The following is an 18,309-nucleotide window of genomic DNA, read 5'->3' as shown; positions in this document are numbered from 1 at the left end:
GCTGCAGGGTGATTCACCACTCCTTTTTCTACTGTTGTCCACTGCCTCTTTATCAGGCAGTTCCACATTAATGCCTTGATGAATCAGGTTCATTCCAGTTATTTTTATTCCAATAAAAACCTGCATTCTGCAAACAAGATTTTAGGAACATGCACATTTGAGCTTCCTTGTTTAAAGAGAAAAAGCAGAAAGAATTCAGCACGTGTGGCAATGGAATCAGCTCTATAGGCATATGACAGCAACTTCAGGGGGTGATGGATTATTTCAGGCCCTGGTACACAAACTATCCAGCAAACCTGCCTGGTTTACAATTCTAAGTAAGTTGACATACCTAATCACCAGCCCTTCAGCCTCCTCTAAGCCACTTATACTCCTTTGCTGTTGTGAATTGTCATCTGTATGTGGTCCACGAGCCCTCCACAGCTCACAAGGAGCACATGAGTAACCAGGCTTTGTTTTCTATTACCAAGCAGAAATTCCCCCAAATGTGTTATTCTGCTGAAATGCTTCCACATCTTCTTCTGAAAGACTTTCTACAAGTCCAAACGGTTCCTATTTACTCAGCTTGCTCTCCAGACACTCACCAGAACTTGTCCAATTTTCTTACCTCCTTCTCCACTGAACAAAAAGCAAGTGGAACATAGAAATATAAGTAGGACTTCTCTACACAGATGCCAGGTATATGCACACCCCTATGCTACAGGATACTGCAAAGTGTTTTTTCCTTAAAGTACTCCCTTTTGGTGCTGGTGGCAGTGTGCAGAGTCAGGGTCCTTTCCCCGCAGGACTTGGTGGAGAGCACAATGAGACCCCCAGGTCAGCCACGATTGAACCACTTGGAGACAACTTGGGGCAGTTTCAGGCTAAATGTATCAACTCATACGCAGACTTCACATTCGCACAATAGACTTTATTACTTTAAAATTGTCTTACATTTTATCAGAGTACATGTGTTTTTGTGTGCTCATTGCTACGTTTCCCTTTGTAGAAAATCTTTCTCACTCATGCTGTGTCTACTGTTTTATCTGTCTCCTCCTTTACAAGAACAGTATGCTTTCTTCAAGATCTAAGTACAACCAACTGTTCTCAAGGAGCCTTACTATTTAACTCATAAAACTTCTTCAAAGGCTTTACCTGGCTGTCATTGGCAATCTAGAATAGCCACAGTAGCATTTTTCATGGAAGAAAAGTGAGAATGTGTAAGAGCAGAAAGAGAAGGGAATTCAGCCATTTAGTGATTCCCTGGCCTCTTCTTTCTTTGAATATGTGAAACCGTATTGCAGAGAAATAGAATGAAAATCCACTCTAACAATCATCCTGCTACTTTTTACTGTTTTGGAGATCTCCAAGTTCTTGTTACAGAATTCAGAACTGCTTGAAACACTTGCAGGGGTAAATGGATGGCGGTGATGCTGTTGGTTCTAGCTGCTGAAGGACTCCAGATATTACAATCATGTTCAGAGTTTATCCAGAAGCATAAAACACCAAGCAATTATTAAAATGTAAAGGGGGATTCAATCAATTTAATAAAGCCAGTATGGTCTTTCCAGGGAGATAACCGGGGACAGATACCTGTCATGTCACAAAGCAATTGTGAATATAGTGTAGCTGATTTGTATCAGGTACCAGTCGGGTCAGTTATAAGCTGTGATTCTTGGTTTATTCCATGAGTTTCTGATTTACTGCCTTAGAAGCACATTTTCAAACATATAGGTCTGTGTCTCAGACAACCCATCTCAACTTTGAAGCACTTCTAGTGTCCGTGTGTGATCAGATGGAGAGGGCATAGCCAGTGCATTCAGGCAGAGTTTGCTGGAGAGAAGGAAAAAGAATTACACCAAACATGTAGAGACAGAAGATACAGAAAGGGAAGAAGGTTTTTTGGCTGCAAAATTCTCTTAATAATGCTTGTATACAATCATCAGATTTTGTAGTTGCTTTCAAATGGAAATTCTTCTGGTCCTAAACACAAAAATACAGCATCAATGTGAAGGAAAGACATTAGGACTTTAAATAGTAATGCATTTGGGAGACTTAAGTTCTGTGCTGTATCTACCTATAGCCATCCAATCAAAACTGGTTATCTAGTATGACTTTAAAATCTTCAGGATATAAATGGTTTTGAGCCATGCAGTAGGTTCAGTGGAATACCTGGTTTTGTTGGGGGTGTAAAAAGGTTCAAATGAGACAAGGGATCAAAGAAAGTAAGGGGAAGAGTTTAACAGAACGAAGCTGACCTTGCTGAAGTGAAGTGCCTTAACCTATTCTAATATGTCATGTGTTTGCTTTATTTTAGTGTTTACATATTCTGAAAATGGCACAGAACACTTTGGAGAAGAACCAAAAAGTATAAATTCCCCGGTACGGATAAAAATTTTCTGAGAACTCAGTGAGGATGGGCAGACATGTATAATACAGACTGGGGAGGACCTTTAGTTGCTAAATTATAGTGGGACTGCTGGGGGCACTGTCTGGGGCAAACATTAATATCTGCCTGTCACATAATGATTCCATTTCTGGGCCCCTGGCTATGGTTGGAAGCACTATATGGGACTGGATGGCTCTTTTGGTTGACCAGTAATGGACCTTTTTATGTTCCTATGGTTATTATAATTTGATGTTATGAACATAAAATATCCAGTGTGGGAGCCGTGTCATTACAGCAGAACAGCAGTAACATAAAAATCACAGAACTGACATAATTTGGAAAATTACCCAGGGTTTGGTTTAGGTGCTTTTTTTCCTGCAGATTTCCAGTAGAGAAAGAGAGGCAAAAGGGTAGCCAGTCTTCTCTGCAGGAAGCCCAGAGCAAATAACTTTCTGTTTAAGAAATTCATTTTCCCTCTGCATTCATTGGACTTGTGCACTTTACAGGTTGAGCTCATCTGTAATGTGGCCTCTATAAAAGATATATTATATAATGCCAGCAGTATACTGTGGGGCTTGCAACATTCATATGTTAAGAAGGAGTAAAACTTAAGCTTGCTTTTATGGTATCACCCAAAAGACCAAGTTGTTCATATTTCTGCAATAAAATTGATCTTGGGGTTCAAGGACTCATTTCTCCATGAAGACGTTTATTGCGTTGGTGCCCCACAATGTATTTAGGCAACAGTCCTCCAAGATCTGAAAGCAATAAGATTTTGGCTAATCTCTTGGAGTAACAGACCTTGGTTCCTCAATGTAACAATGTGAACAAAATTCCTGGGTTTTCCAGTGTCAGTAAGCTTCAGACACGGGGCTATACGTTACACTTAAATATTTTACATGCACACATTAACATTTTCTCATTATCTTTTTTTTTTTTTTTTTTTCTTAAAGGGACCATTTTATAAAAGCACGTTACAAATGAACACCTATGTTGCCTTGTACAAATTTGTACCACAAGAAAATGAAGACTTGGAGATGAGGTAAAGGCCCAAAATATTTATTATTTCATTCAATGCATGCAAACTAAGTGGGCTTTTCACTAGAAAATATTCAGTTTTCAGTTACTTCATCATTTTCAAACATAAATTTTCAACTAGGAATTCCTCATCAGTTGTCTATTTAATGCTGAATGTTTTGTAAGTCCTGTTTGATTTTTCCCTCCCATTAGATCATGGATAAGAAAAAAAGAAAGATGTCCAGCTGCTGGATGGCATTTTTTTTCACACTAGAAAATACATCCTGAGCTTTGCAAAGTGTTCTTGTCAATGATTAGTTTTTAACACTTCCTGCCTCAGTTCTGCATCAGTTGCTAGCATTGCAGGGTCTAATCCAAACCCACCGAAGTGTAAGAGCATCTTTTCTTTGAGTGCAATAAGATAGACTCATGCTGTTGATATTTTGAGGGCCTTGTTAGAGCTGTTGACTTCAGATGTGTCAGTTCTCTCCAAGGCATTCCCTACATGATAATAGTCATGCACTTGCCACAAAATTTAAGGAATTGACAGAAATTTCTCAGTTGCCAGCATCTCCTTTTTAGTATATCCAGCTGTATCTTCTCATTGCACTGGAAAGAATGGGTGGGATGTAAGGCAGAAATGACAAGTTTCCCTATCATTCTGTTCTTCTATCATTTTCTGATCACTATTGTACATATGACAGCTCTTCAGGAAATAACCGCAGGCTATGGTGACCTGTAGTGCAACTTGCCAGCCATTCTGCTTGAAGGATCCCACTTTGCATCCTGCTTCTTTATGTGGGTGTATTTCATCCTGAGCAGTTTTCCTATGGCATCCTCAGCCAGACACAGACAACCAGATAATGCATCATTCCCCAAAATTCCCATGTCCCTCCCAGAGAAGGCCAAAACAACCAATGGCCTACAACCTGAACAGTCATTACCGACAGTCTCTTTCCATGGAGACAAGAGCCAGGTTTTGGAATAGCATCACCAGGCTGCAGCAAAGTTATCTGTCCCATGGCCAGAAATTCACTAATACATGGATTAACACTGTTTCATAAGTGATGCCAAATAGCTAGTAATGCAGTTTGGTATCTGCAGGGAAGGATTCAGGTCATTTGGATGAATTTTCATTCAGCAAATTTAAGTTTCTGGAGATGGGTTCAGCACAGCAGTATTATCAAGATTTGATATATACTGTCCTGGCAGCTCAAGTCAGGGATCGACTGGATGGTGATCATCTTAGCAGAGGGAAGAGAACTAGCAGAGGAAGGAGGTGAGCTGGAAGGAAACATTAAGAGAGATTTGTGGAGATTTGAGCTCATGTCTGAGGGCATGCAATGGGCAGCAGACTGCTGCAGCTGAGCAATGACAGTCTTTATTTCAGCAGCAATTAGTATTTGACACAACCTTGATTTCTTCCTTCCTCAGCAGTGGAAGCATTCAGTCTTGTTCTCCAGAGCTCTGGCTTCAGTAAAAATGGATAGTCCAATAACAAGCTTATTTTAAGAGATGGCCATATTTTACAGTGCGTAAAGCAAGTTCTGCAGTAAAGCACTCTTGGTGTCAGATACTGCATTGATAAACACCTGTCTTTGCACCTACTGAAATCTAGAACACTGATGTAGAGCAGAGCACTTGTCCAGGGCTGTGATGCAGAGGAAAAATAACAGGGTAAGACCAGAGAGTCATTTCAACAAGCAGTGAACACCAAGCAGGTTGTCCCTCATCAGGGATATTGCAGCCTAAGTCTAAGCAAGAAAAGTAATATAGGTTCACTTGGGACTTCTATTAATGAATCCTTTCGGGAGATTAGAAACATCATTGTTAGTCCTGTACTGAAAAGTATCAGCTGCATTTGCAGGTCTTGCATGTAAAATCTCAGTACTCAGACCATTGATGTGGAAGACTTCAGGTTCAGTTACCCTCTTCCTCTGACAACCTGACATTTATTTTCTTCTAAGTATTTTTTTGTAGCTACCAGGCTGGAAGTTGTTTAAAAGATGGAACTCTTTAAATCTTTCTTGTTGAAGATGTTCCTCCTTGCAGTGTCAGGGTGCCAGTAACATTACAGCCTGTTCACTTTGGAGTGACACTCTGGGCTCCTTCAAAAACCAAGTACCTTATATTAAATATTAACTGGAATTGGATGTCCTTTCCTATGGAAAAAACTTTTTACCACAAGGGTAACAAGTCATCCTTTTTCTCTAAATTCCTTTCTCACAGCAAGAACATTTAATTATTCCAAACACAATGGAACAGCTTCCCAAGGAGGGAAAAGGCTACTCTTTTGCCTTATTGATAGCACTTTTGAAACCTAAAAATTCAGGATGAAAATTCCCATATCTCCATTTGTCTGCAGCAGTGATAACTGTTGGGCAAGTAGACCAAAGAAGCTCTCCAGTTGGACAAGTGCATGTCTTCTACGTGTGGTCTGCAAGAGCCCATTAAATTCTCTATTTATCACATGTTCTCAATGTGTTGTCAGACTCTTGTACTGATACCTCACTGATACAAGGAGACTAACATGACATGCAAAGGAAGATGAATACTTCGGGGTCAACCATTAATTTTATTAAGATCAAAGAGATGCCTCTTATCAAGTAGACAGATTTCTGAGGTTAATCCATTTTGCAAATGGGCTGCCACTTACATCCTGCAACACAGTGCGATTATAATTACACAATAACGTTGATGAAGTGCCACCAATGGGGGGAAGGAAGTCAAATAACTGTTCAACTACCTGTACGAAACCAGCTTGGCATGTTTCACTATTAGCGTTTCCAGCCAAATTATTCTCTTAGCGCTGCTTTGAAACTAGTCAGCTGGATGTTGATACTTAGCAATTACAACCCTGCACTGTGCATTATAGAGGTAAATATGTCCTATTCAAAAAAAACAAAAAGAAAAAAAGAAAAAAAAGACATTCCTGGGCAGAATTATATCCCTGCTGACTAATTGCCTTTGTCAGTTAAATAGAACCATTTTCCTGCTGCCTTCCTTCTGCAATCACAGCTTGAAAACACAGATGATAAAGTAGTGTGTCCCAACAATGCAAAATGTCTTGAAGTAACAAGATAATGCCTGTAACAAATAGGGACTGCATTTTAAGCAGTTGCTTATTAAACAGGAAGCAGAAATTCCTGTTCACAGAAGGTGCTGTCTCACAATAAAGATCTAGCCTCAATATACCGCAATTCTCTTCCCACGTTACTATGATTTAAGAAAACCTTGCTGCCTCATTGAGTCTACCTGCAGTAAATGCTCAGATAAAATGACCAAGGAAGGACCGCCTTCCTATTAGAAGGTAACTTTGGGAGCTAATGCAGCATAGCTATTAAGAGTCATCCTGATCTACTTTTCCTCTTCTAATTACAGGCCAGGGGATATGATCACTCTTCTGGAAGACTCCAATGAAGACTGGTGGAAGGTACGTGCTAATTATTTTGCATCTATCTGTCTCGTTTCCAAAGGGAAAAATACATTATTTTCAATACTGAACTTGTATTAAAGCTACTAACAGGTTTCTTCTGTCAATACATTTTCTCCACAGGGAAAAATTGACGACAGAACTGGATTTTTTCCTGCTAACTTTGTTCAAAGAGTGCAACATGATGAGAAGATTTACAGATGTATCAGGACGTTCATTGGCTGCAAGGAGCAGGGACAGATAACTCTGAAAGAGAACCAGGTAAATGCAGGGAGACCCACTGGGCTGAATTCTAACCAGACTTGAGCATCCAACAGTCAAACTGATGTGACCAGAGGGAAGGTGCAAAATGCACACAAACAGATGCTGTTTGCTGCAGTTCAGTTATGTTTTCAAGATTTACCATTAACCTGGTGATGATCTATAACCAGCTAACGCATTCTCCCTGTTTATTGTGGCCTAAGTTTTCAGACTTACAGATGTTCATAAAGATATTTACATGTTACCTGCTGACCTCAGGACAGCTTGGAAAATAGTTGTAGAGGTAGACCTGAGTGCCTAACACATTGTCTGCTTTTCTCCACGCTATCACAGCTAATTAGAGCTCCCTTTCCAGACCTTACCTTACCTAAATATTAGCATAGCACATTGCTTTAGCTTCAGCGGGAGCAGAGTTAAGACATCACTGAAATAACTGTAAATCTTAACTTTAGCCCTTATTCACTGGTTGTAAAATATCTTTAGACATTAATGGCTTGTGATGTTGCTTACACATCCTCTCTACAAGATATAATTTAAGCAGTAAGTGGGAGTTATAGTACACCACGTACAATGGAGATTCACAAAGTCCATTCACCTGGCATATTTTCAGTAGTTCCTTCTACCTCGGGTTATTCGGGTAGATTCACAAGGTGGAAGCCACAGCCACTATTATGCAGTGTGCCTTTGATCTGACGTTAAGTACACTTGCAAACTGAATTTTTACTGGACTTCTTTAGTATATCTGATAACACTGCTATAAATGTTCGCTAAAGCGAGAGAAGAATTTGGCTCAAAACTTGCATGGAGAACAGTAAGGTTTGCAGCATAGGGTCATGCGGATGTGAGGACGGCTGGCTGGGGGCCACCCACAGGCTGAGTCCTCCAAGCCGTGCACAAAACAGGAAGCTGGCTTTCTATCACTGTATTTTGCGAAGCCTGGTTTTGTTCCACCTTCCTTTCCCTTGGCAGTGTATATCCCATCACCAGGAGGTGTTTTCCTTATAGTGCCTGAAAAGCCACTGATTTTAGCAAAGTGGAGCAGAAATCAGCATTAGGGTGGACTCCAGGACTACATATTTTCCATGCAGAACTTTTGTAATACTTCACTCCAGCAGTGGGTAAGGTTAACTCGTACCTTTGCTGCTGCCTTGTGGCGCAGCGTAATACACTAACGCTAACAGTCCTTAAATATACACAGCTTTTTAAGGAAGGCATAGTATACAGTAACAGGAATGTACTTTAACTGCCCTGTGCGCTTAGTACATTTGGCAGCCCTTAATTTACTGGAAAGAGATAATGTGCCTAATTTTTTTTTTTTTTTTTTTTACCCAGCTCTTCTTTTTATTGTTTATATTTGTGCACACAGGGAAGAAATCATTACCAAAGCCAGACTGGAGGTTTGGCACCTTTTGTGCTCTAGGATTAACAATGCAGAAGCTTGAGGAAATGGGAGCGTGGAGATTTGCTTGCCAGCACAAAGGAAGAGTTGCAGTCTGTGTCCTTTCTTGTCAGCAGGCACACCATATCCACTCTGTCGGTGTGGCTGCTCCTGCAGACAGTGAGGGTGCAGTTTCTTGCCTCATTTCTCACAAGACCACAGTTTTTAAGTGGGCAGGTCTGGCAGCAGCATCTGAACACAAAAGCTTCCTATAGTTCCCTAGATCATAATAGGCTCACAATGGAGTTTGCAATGAGGAGCGAGGCATTGTCAGTGGTAGGGCAGGTGGTAAAAATGGGATTATGAATCCATCCTATTTGTCCATCCCCCTTTTTTCTTCTTTTTTTCTTTTCTTTTTTTTTTCTTCTTTTTTTCTTTTTTTCTTTTTTAGACCTTTCTAACACAGAGATGCTGAGGGCAAACATGAAATAAAAATCTAGTTAAAGCAGGGGGCCAGAAATAAGGCTGAACCAGCATATGAGCACAGGGTGGTGAGAGCCTGTTCCATCCTCACACTAATTATCTTAAAAAGGGGATGTTCAAGAAACTTCAAGGCCATTTTGAGTAATTTTGAGGTTGAATGTGCTCCAGAAACTCATCTGCTTGCCCCTGTAGTCCCATACAGGAGCTAAGCCTCGTGTGACAGTCCCCAGTGACAGCTGGCAACCTGCGCAGGGTCAACATGTGGTAGCAGCATAGGGCCATGGGCACAGGGACACCCAAAGCCAGACCAGACCACAGGACCTGTGCCTGCCTCAGAGATCAACTCCTCAAGGGCACCATTTATTGCCCCTTTTTTTTCTTTTTGTAGCAGAACAATGCTTCCTTTCCTGAGGAACAACAACATGTGCTGTGAAAGAAAAGTTATTTGTTACTAGGAATTTTTTACTTCAACGATTTATTTTATATTTCCAAGTTCAGTTTTCCTTCCTTCTTTCTCCAGGTATTTCTCTTATTTTTGATCCTTTATTTCCCCAGTGTTTATTTCTCCCACTGAGAGAGTTAAACATAAGGGAGGACATGGGAAAAAAAAAAAGAAAATCATCTGAATAGGACTTCTGGAAAAAGTTCTGCAGAATCCTTTCTTTTTTTTTCATTTTGCTTGGGGATTTCTGTGGGATCTAAGCAGCCATTTTAGCTGTCTCACAGCATTTGGAATCCTGGGAGCACAATATATGTACTACATACAAAGCACTGGCTTGTTTTAGATTAGCAAGGAGGAGAAATTATTCATTGCTACCAATTCCTGTCAAGTCTCACTTTAGCTAGAAAAACTCATTAACTGGTCTCATAAATTCCTGTAACTATAGTATGGCAGATCGTCTTCATTTTATTGTGTTAATTCACTGGGGGAAATTCTTCAGGGTTTTTACAGGGGTTCAGAGCCATTCTTACGATGAAGGCTAACAGGAAAACTTATCCTGTGCCTTTAATATGAATTTTCAGTATAATGGTTCATAACATCCATGGTTTATACTGTAGGTCTCCCTCTCTTTTGTACCTTACGTGAATGTTCTCGAGTTGAGAGCCTGTATTTGTAAGGAAAAAGGCAAAAAAAATGATGGGTATTTTTTTTTTACACAAAGGAATCTATGGCTCCATTTCAGGCAAGCAGAGACATTTTCAAAGTTTGAAGCACAGTAGGTGAGGCTTTCTCTGTAATCATTTGTTGTTTTCATGTCCTGTGAATAGCGTGTTGGGTTTTCAGCTTCACGCAGATTTTTCTGGCAAGGCCAACACTCAGGGACAAGACTGCGGGGAAAACAAAGCAGCACATTTGCACGTCTTATGCAAGACACAGGGGTTTATCCTCACAAAGGTTTCCTTGAAAAATTCACTATGGAATATGAAACTCAGCCTGGGAATAAGCAGTACTGCTTCAGAGACATCTTGGAGTTCAGGGCGTGCTGACAGTTCCTGAAACCAGTGTAGAAAGAGGCTAGGCACTATAGGGCTCAATCTGATATGTGCAGGAGAAAGGCAGACTTAGCCTTGTTTTTAAAGAAGATAAAATATTCTATTGTTTGAATGTCTGCTGCTTCTTCTCTTCTAGTATCCTAATTAAATACAGTAAATGCCCTCTTTAAGAAAACCCTGCTCACACCCTTTACTGGCAGCCCCTCTGACATCTACAAGCGTACAAATGTAAACCACATTAGGACCGAGTTCTTCATGATTAAATAACACTATTGATTTTGAATTGCACAAGTGATCTTGTGAAACAGAAACGACCCCAGCCATGACATCTATAACGAGATTAGCAGTCAGAAACTCTCTGCCTCGTCCAAATGTGGACTGTGAGTTTACATAAAGGTCAGTGCAACAGATCCATTTTGCAAAGGATGTGTTCTAAAAATGTCACTGATGAAAACTAGCCCTGGTGCAGAAAGCATCTCCCATCCAGGTTCCACAATGACTGCAAAAAAGGCCATAACCATGATGGCTGCAGCTTCCAAACCAGTGCTGTTAACATTGCTGTCCCCAGGGCATAATTCCCCTGCACCCAGTTGCTCCCATTTCATAATAAGTGGCTTTTAGGTATGTGTATATCAGCAGTTACATTCAGATCTGATCCAGCACCCTGAGAAGAGCACAGAAATGGACTTTGACCCAGGCACAGGCTCTCATCCTGTAGCCTGGACTCAACAGGGCAGGACTGCAGCCTGGGTCTCCAATCCCAGGGGATTCACTTGCCTCAAGTCTTCTCATTAGTTCATATGTTTTGTTGGTGTCTGGCTTTTCACCTTGCTGCCTGGGTCCCCACATTTTTCATCCTGAGGTACTCCAGAAGGGGCTGAACTTCTTAAAGAATGACTCAGCTGCCTTTGAAAATCAGTTGCACTACTGAAACAAACCCAGATTGGAAAGCAATGCTGAAGTTATCCTCCCCTGAAAGAGATGCTACCCTTCACAGTTAGGCTTGAAGGAAAAAGGGTCTTTCTCTGCAGCTGTCTCACATTTGCACTGATGCTTGTCTTGTTTAACTGGGACATTCAGTCAGAGACACTGAGTGGCACACAAGTTGTGGAAGAGTTTAGAACCTGAGCACAGCACATTTTGTATCCAGGTCATCTTTAAAACCCTGAACAAATGTCACATGAAGAACAAGCTGGTGTTCTTGGTCTGAAAGCTAGTGAAGCAGCTGATATAAAACCTGTCATCATACTTTACATTGTAGCCAAATTAGCATAAGAACTGAGTTACCTATCATTTCCATCCACAGAGCTTACTTTTAGGCAAGAATTTCAGTGCATAGACAGAAGCAGATGAAACTCATCATGTCCCTGTGCTGTCACTCCTAGAGACAAGCAGAAGGCGTGAGCTTTCAGACCTCTTGACCTGGCACTGTCTCCAGGCTCCGGAACAGCTCTTGAAGCTGTGCTGTCCTCGTAAGCAAATTCCTGTCTCATCAGAACTAGCCTGTTACTGACAGACAGGTGAAATATGTGAAAGAGAAGATAAGCAAAAGACAGCTACAGAAAACTAGAGCAAGTTCAAAGTTACTCTGGGACAAAGAGAATTTGCTACAGGACTTAGAAACACAGAAGAGTTCTGATAGCAGCTTGAAGGATCATTTGCTGATTGCTTGTATATCCCCTGCTGAGGGCTGAGGGATAAAGAAATTCCAAGGGCAGATGTTGACAAGTTCAGACATCAATCAGGATCTGAGCAGTTGTTTGCTTTATTTTTCTTGTGTGTTTTGGGTTTTTTAGAAAAACGAGATGAAAGAGTGAGAAAGTGACTTTATAATACCAGATCCCACTTTCAGTTATTTCTGTAGATCCCTTGATGACTGAGAAATAGCCTGAGATGTGATTGCTTATCCCACGGCCTACTCCATTAATAAACTCTTGAGCCAGGGCACTTTCTATTTTCTTTCTAAAGAAAAAAAAAAAAAAAGCACGTTGTTTGTCTCATTTGTGTAGCTGCCAAGTTCACAGGGGAATAGCTGCTCAGCCACCTTGCCCCCAGAACACTCCAGCCTGAGTAGCTGTCATTTCAAGCAGTTTCCAGTTGGATGCAGTGAACTGTGGGTGTCTGATGGCAGCTTAGGCATGCTGTGCCTTCAAAACCATCATACTTGCTGTCACCAGGGCTAGTCCTCAGTGACAGCTGATTCATCAGGTGGAGCCCAAAACTCTGTAAACCTCCTGATTTACACCTACCTAAGAAACTCAGATCCCAAGGCTTGTGGATGGAAACCTTGGTAGCACTCACAAAAGGCGATGAGGACAAACGTGGCCAAAGGTGGGGTTGCATTCCCTCCTTTCTGAAAGTGCAGAATCTGGAGCATCTCCAGAGCTGTGCAAAGCTCCAGCAGCTGTTACAGCCCTGGAGAACTCCTGACTTGTACCATACTAGTAAAGTGTGTTATACTGCAGCTGGGCTCAACCTGCCTTTCACATGCCTTTGGGAAAGAGTGGGAAAACCTTCTGTCATTCCAGGGCTGGCACATGCAGGGCTTAGGGCTTAGTGTGAGAGAACTTCAGCTGGAATTTGTGAGGGTGCAGACTGATTAATGTATTAATGTATTAGTATGGGGAGCAAGACAAAATCTTGCAGAAAGACCTTGTTTCCCACATAGCCAGTGAAGATCTACAGCTATTGCTATAGCAGAGCATTCCCACTGATATCGGGGAGAGCTTGAATAGCAGCAGCAGAATGAAAACAATTTTTAAAGTTCAAATCTGACGTCCTTTTCCACTCCAAGGATAAAGAAAACCTCTGTTCAGAAAGTTCTGTGTTTTTCTTTTGTCCACAAGTCATTCTGCTTACAGTGCAAGACATCAGGGAAGAGTCTGTCAGACTTCTTTAGTTAGGAGGTAACATAGTGATGGCGTCAGGCATTCCTTTTAACAAGCCAGGTCCATTATGGAGAGCCTACAAAAGGGATCAACTGAGAATGGGCATCTTTCAATCAAGATGTTCTTCCCTACTTTAAACTCATGCTTTGTTCCAGGCTTTTTCTCTAGTTGTTGAGGTTTTCGTAGTCTTCCTCAAAGACAGACCAACATCTCGTAATACTCAGAAGAATCTTCCCGTATACCTCTGTTACACACATTTCTGCTTCAAGTCATGATGTGACTGCCTAGGGAGCTGCTACTGTGCTAGGGATTCATCACACAAAATTAGCTAGACTCTTTTGCAACAGTACCTGAACAAAAACAGCATCAATTACATCCCTCTCCCTCTCTTTCTGTGTGATTTAGCCCAAACAACAATGCATTATTTTGCTTTAATTGGATGTCAACTCTACTGGTGTGCTCAGGCATTCTGCCCCAGGAATGCAATTCAATTAGAATTAAGTAGGTAACCTAAGAATATTAATGAGCACGTGTGTTTTCCAAACCCTTTTTTTTACCTACAGAGATACACCTGACCATTTCCAAATACTGGAGATGGCAAATATGAAACATCTTCGCCTCCTTCATATATCCTTTCATTTCCCACTGGCAGCATCATTATTACTAGCAAATTTTAGGCATGTAGCAATAAGAGGACAATCCGACCCACAGTTGAGATATGTTATTTAGGTGTCACCGTGCAATTTGTAAGAGTCATGCTGGAATGCATTTAGTCAGAAACGTTTTTAGCCATTTGGGGTCATTTCATGCTCTCTGAATTGCTGTAACTAAACACCGTAAATACCCATCAGATAGAGCCTTTGTGAGTATTAATCCAGATACAGGGCTTAAAAGACCTGGCACTTTCATCACGAGAAATCAGTGAGTTGATCTCAATAGCACCATCAAATTTTTTGCCTATTTTTAAACTGTAAATGAATAATAGGAAATATGTCTTTCTTTGGTATAGATGTTTGAAAAAAAAAAATCTTTATTTTTATGCCTCTGTGCTCAAGTGCCCAGTCCAAAGTACTAGTGCTTTCAAATGGCTCATCTATTGCCAAAGTAGTCTCAGATGGGCCCTACAATGGAAATACCTGAGTTCACAAAGGTCTCTAGGAAATGCAGATCCTTAACATGATGTAGTGCTTGCACTGTTGTGAAGATCATACAGTTTCCATCATGATTACCTCTGTTAGGCACTGTAGTTGTGCAAACACACTCACAGAGCTGTATTCAGGTCACATACTTTGGTGTCCATAATAGACATGGGCACCTGTAGGTGAGAGAGCTGAGTGAATAACATAACTCATTACCCATCTGAGAAGCACCTGGGTTCCTTAAATATTCCAAAGAGAATACGCTTGCATTCAGATCAGCTGCTGTGAGTGACCCACCTTGGCACTGTGATTATTTTTCATCAGCTGCTGAGGGAGCCTGATAGCTCATGATCTGAATTACCCACATCTCATACACAGACAACTAAATCATGATAGTTACAGTAGGTTGAAGTCGTAATTTGAGCTTCAAAATATTTGATCCTGTATGAGGGTGTGAATGATTTTAATGTCTCTCATTTATATGTGGCACTTCAGAGAGTCAGGGGGAATTGGTAATGCTCTGAACATATGACTCTGAGTTTCTTGTTAAAGCAGTGAGCCTAAAAAGGATTATTCTACCTATAGAAGTTACTAGCACAGTGTCCAGCCTACCAAATAAATAGCCTTTACTTCAGTGATTTGTCTCTTCATCACGAGAAAGAGATTTTTATTTTCCTACCTTCTTTGCATCCAGATTTGCGTGACTTCAGAAAAGGAACACGATGGCTTCATCAAAGTATACAGCGGGAAGAAGAAAGGCTTTGTCCCCATAGACATCTTAGAAAACATCTGATTGCAACAGCCTGCTTGCTGCAGTAGGAGCCCTTTGTTGGCAATGCCTGTCTGCCTCATCTCACACTGTGTCAACCCAGATGGGCTGTCTTGCAGATGTTCAGGGAAACAGTGGGAAAACTGCAACTACAAGAAGAAAAAGACGTTTAGACTGCCACAGCAACACTAAGAAATTAGAAAAGTGGAATGACTGAAAGAAAATATAGTCAGAAACCACTAGGGAAATGAGAGGCCCTTGGAAACTAATAGGAAAAAGGTAAGAAAAAGAAGTCTGGGCTGATTTCTGATGCAGGATGGCTATTGCAACCCTGATGGAAACAGATAGCTGTTCTGAAGGACTAAACTCAAGTCTCGTTCTTGTGTCTTAGAGAACTGTTGGACTACTTTCTTGTTGGAGATGTGTGTTTGGGAGGGAGGGACAAATACAAGTCAAACAACTGTCCTTGTACTACAGCCCAATGCTTGTGGTAAAGTGTGGCTGTAGTTCTAAGTTCTGTCCACTGTATCAACCAACTAGTTTAAGCGTTTATTCCTGATGTTAGTCTCATATCAAAGCAGTTTGGAGTCACCATGTGGATGTCAGTTCAAGAAGTGCACTGTGCCCTGGAGGTCAGCAGCTTTCTCTTTCTGTGTAATCTTACCTTATGAAAGAGTAGCAACCTTGTATGTCCTTTGTTTTCTCTGTATACAAACAAAAGCTCTCCGCGTGTGCCAGGTGTGATGGCTGCTCTCATAGCTCCCAAAGATGGCCTGCCCTCCGATTAAAGAGCCTTCTTGGAAGTGTCCCTCTGTGTTTCCTGCACCCTCATCTGGTGAGGCAGAAAATGGGAGGAATGCCGGGAGAGTGCCACAGGCTTGAAATGTTTTGTACCTTTCTGTGTTTATTGCACTTACAAGATTTTATATATTAATCCTGTTTATAAAAAAAATAAGACAGTTAACCAACCCCTTGGAAGACTGAAAAACACTAGGAAAGGACACCACGCAGAAGTGAAGACTGTACTGAAATCCAGAACTTGTGATATTAAGGCACCGAGTGTCTTAGCATTGTCTTCACCCAACAAAGTCGTCTTCATTTGCTAGATTAGTTTTACAGATTCATCACTCACTCACATGAGTACCTCCTTGGCATTAACAACTGTGCACCTCCTGTAAGCCCCCTCAGTCCCAGTGCAACTAAACAGACTTACGCAGATCAGCCGGTGCCAATCCTGTTGTAAAGCAGGGGCCTTATGATGCTTCAAAACAGCGAACCTAATTTCCAAGTATTTAATTGGATGCAATTGCACCAAATACACTTAAACAGTTTCATATGTATTATGACATAGAGATTAAATCCTGTCCCAAAGCTCCCTGGTGAATTCAAGCCTTATTTGACCAGCCTGAGATTGAGTGCCAGTTTTTAATACTGCTGCAATTAGCCACAAATGGATGTCCTAAATGCCAACACTGCAAGAAGAAATCCAGATGCTGCCAGGTTAGTACAGGCCTTTGCACAGCTGACACTATTTCTAAAAAGATGCTGTCTGTTCTGCTTCCTTATATTGAGGCAGTTTGAATCCGTGTTGCACAGCCCAGGTCTCATAGTTGGGATGCCCAACAGCTGACCTTATGCAAAGCCTTATTAAATCCAGTGCTGTGCTACACATGACCAGAAGCTCACAGAGCAAATCAGGCTGCAGCCTCTTAGAGGCACATTTTGCAACTCTTACTTATCACTTAATTGCCGAGGAGGAAGTTACAGGGGTGATGCTGAAACATCATCCGTTGTAATACAAATGGTCTACACCAATAATTCACGTCCTTCTAGCTGATCAAAAGTATCTGATTTCATATCTTTCTCTATGGGAATATCAGTAATTCATAAATGGCTTTCCTACAGAGCAAACAATAAACATTTCTCAGCTCATTCTCCTAAGCAACCAGTAGACTTAGTAGGAAGAGGGAGGATTCTGACACGCCTTAAAGATCAAAACAAAAAGTCATGATAATCCACTCTGCTTTATATGATTTATATATATATATTCACCAGTTCAAACAAGAAACTCAAATGTTTGTTAGAATTGAAATATTTGCTATTTTTTATCAGACCTGACAAGTGGGCAAAGGAAATCTGTATTAATCTATACATATGTGCTATTGTTTACATGATTGCATCATACTGTGATTCCCTATTTGAGTCTTCTATGATTTTAAGTTATCCCTACAATGTGCATCAAGAAAGAAAGAATTCAAAGAATTCAAATATATGAATATTACCTACAACTCACAATGGCCTTTAATCAATGTCAGTTTGATTCCTTTTGATACTGAGCAATAAACAATAAAGTGATTGAGTAAAACAAAACAAACCCTACGTTGACTGCATTACGTCTGAGCAAGCATTGCTTCTGAACCAAAGCTTTCATGGTTATCTTTCCTTTGTGTGTTTTGTTTTGTCTTTTTACTGGGTTTTTGCTGCTGTTCGATATGGAGATGTAATTTATGCCTAATTTAGCAAGAAGCACATACATGAGTCTTACTTTAAGCATGTGATTCATTGGCTATTTGCACGCTTAAAGCTGAAGCACTTTGCTGAATTGAGGACATTTTCCTCAAATTAATTTTGGATGCCTTACTCTGAATCCAGATGAGTATCCCATTATTTTCTTTTCCTACCATATGCAGTTTGCAATAGATACTGAGTTAGCAAGCAGTTAAAAGAAGCTGGAGTGGAATTTATCTGACGTTTCCTCAGAAAATTTGAACTTTAGGAGATGAATACTGTTCACACTTAATATTCTGCTTAATAAAGAATGTGCAATGGTTGGAAGGAGAATAGAAGTGTATGTTTCTTGGCTTCTTTGCATCTGCCGCTATCATTTTCAGTCAGCCACCTCAGAGAGCATTTACTACAGTCATCAGCAACAGACATCACTGAACATTGCCATTTCAAATCTACAGCTCTTGCATTTGCCATATTTAGCAAACCATTTCTAAAGCAGTTCTTCTGTAATGTATGTAGCATGCATAGACTCAGAGTGAAGTTTTGCAGCACAGCCATCCTAATCATTTGT

General features: G+C 40.8%; 1 protein-coding gene across 4 annotated transcripts in view; it reads left to right on the top strand.

Annotated features, from left to right (window-relative positions):
- The window catches only part of STAC (SH3 and cysteine rich domain), a 70,673-nt gene extending 52,602 nt beyond the window's left edge, over window positions 1-18,071 (top strand). For all 4 annotated transcript variants that reach the window (XM_085538149.1, XM_085538148.1, XM_085538150.1 and 1 more), the window contains 5 exons: window positions 2,297-2,361; window positions 3,322-3,410; window positions 6,767-6,818; window positions 6,942-7,079; window positions 15,156-18,071. In XM_085538149.1, the coding sequence (XP_085394275.1) occupies window positions 2,297-2,361; window positions 3,322-3,410; window positions 6,767-6,818; window positions 6,942-7,079; window positions 15,156-15,254 (443 nt within the window). In that variant the 3' untranslated portion in view covers window positions 15,255-18,071. The remainder of the gene's footprint in view (window positions 1-2,296; window positions 2,362-3,321; window positions 3,411-6,766; window positions 6,819-6,941; window positions 7,080-15,155) is intronic.
- The last annotated feature ends 238 nt before the right edge of the window (window positions 18,072-18,309 follow it).

Source organism: Coturnix japonica, chromosome 2 (genome assembly GCF_054131305.1).
Source record: "Coturnix japonica strain WE chromosome 2, WE-NBRP24, whole genome shotgun sequence".
NCBI classification, from domain to species: domain Eukaryota; kingdom Metazoa; phylum Chordata; class Aves; order Galliformes; family Phasianidae; genus Coturnix; species Coturnix japonica.
The sequence above is the reverse complement of the archived record's forward strand: the minus strand, read 5'-3'. Positions and strand labels throughout refer to the sequence as shown.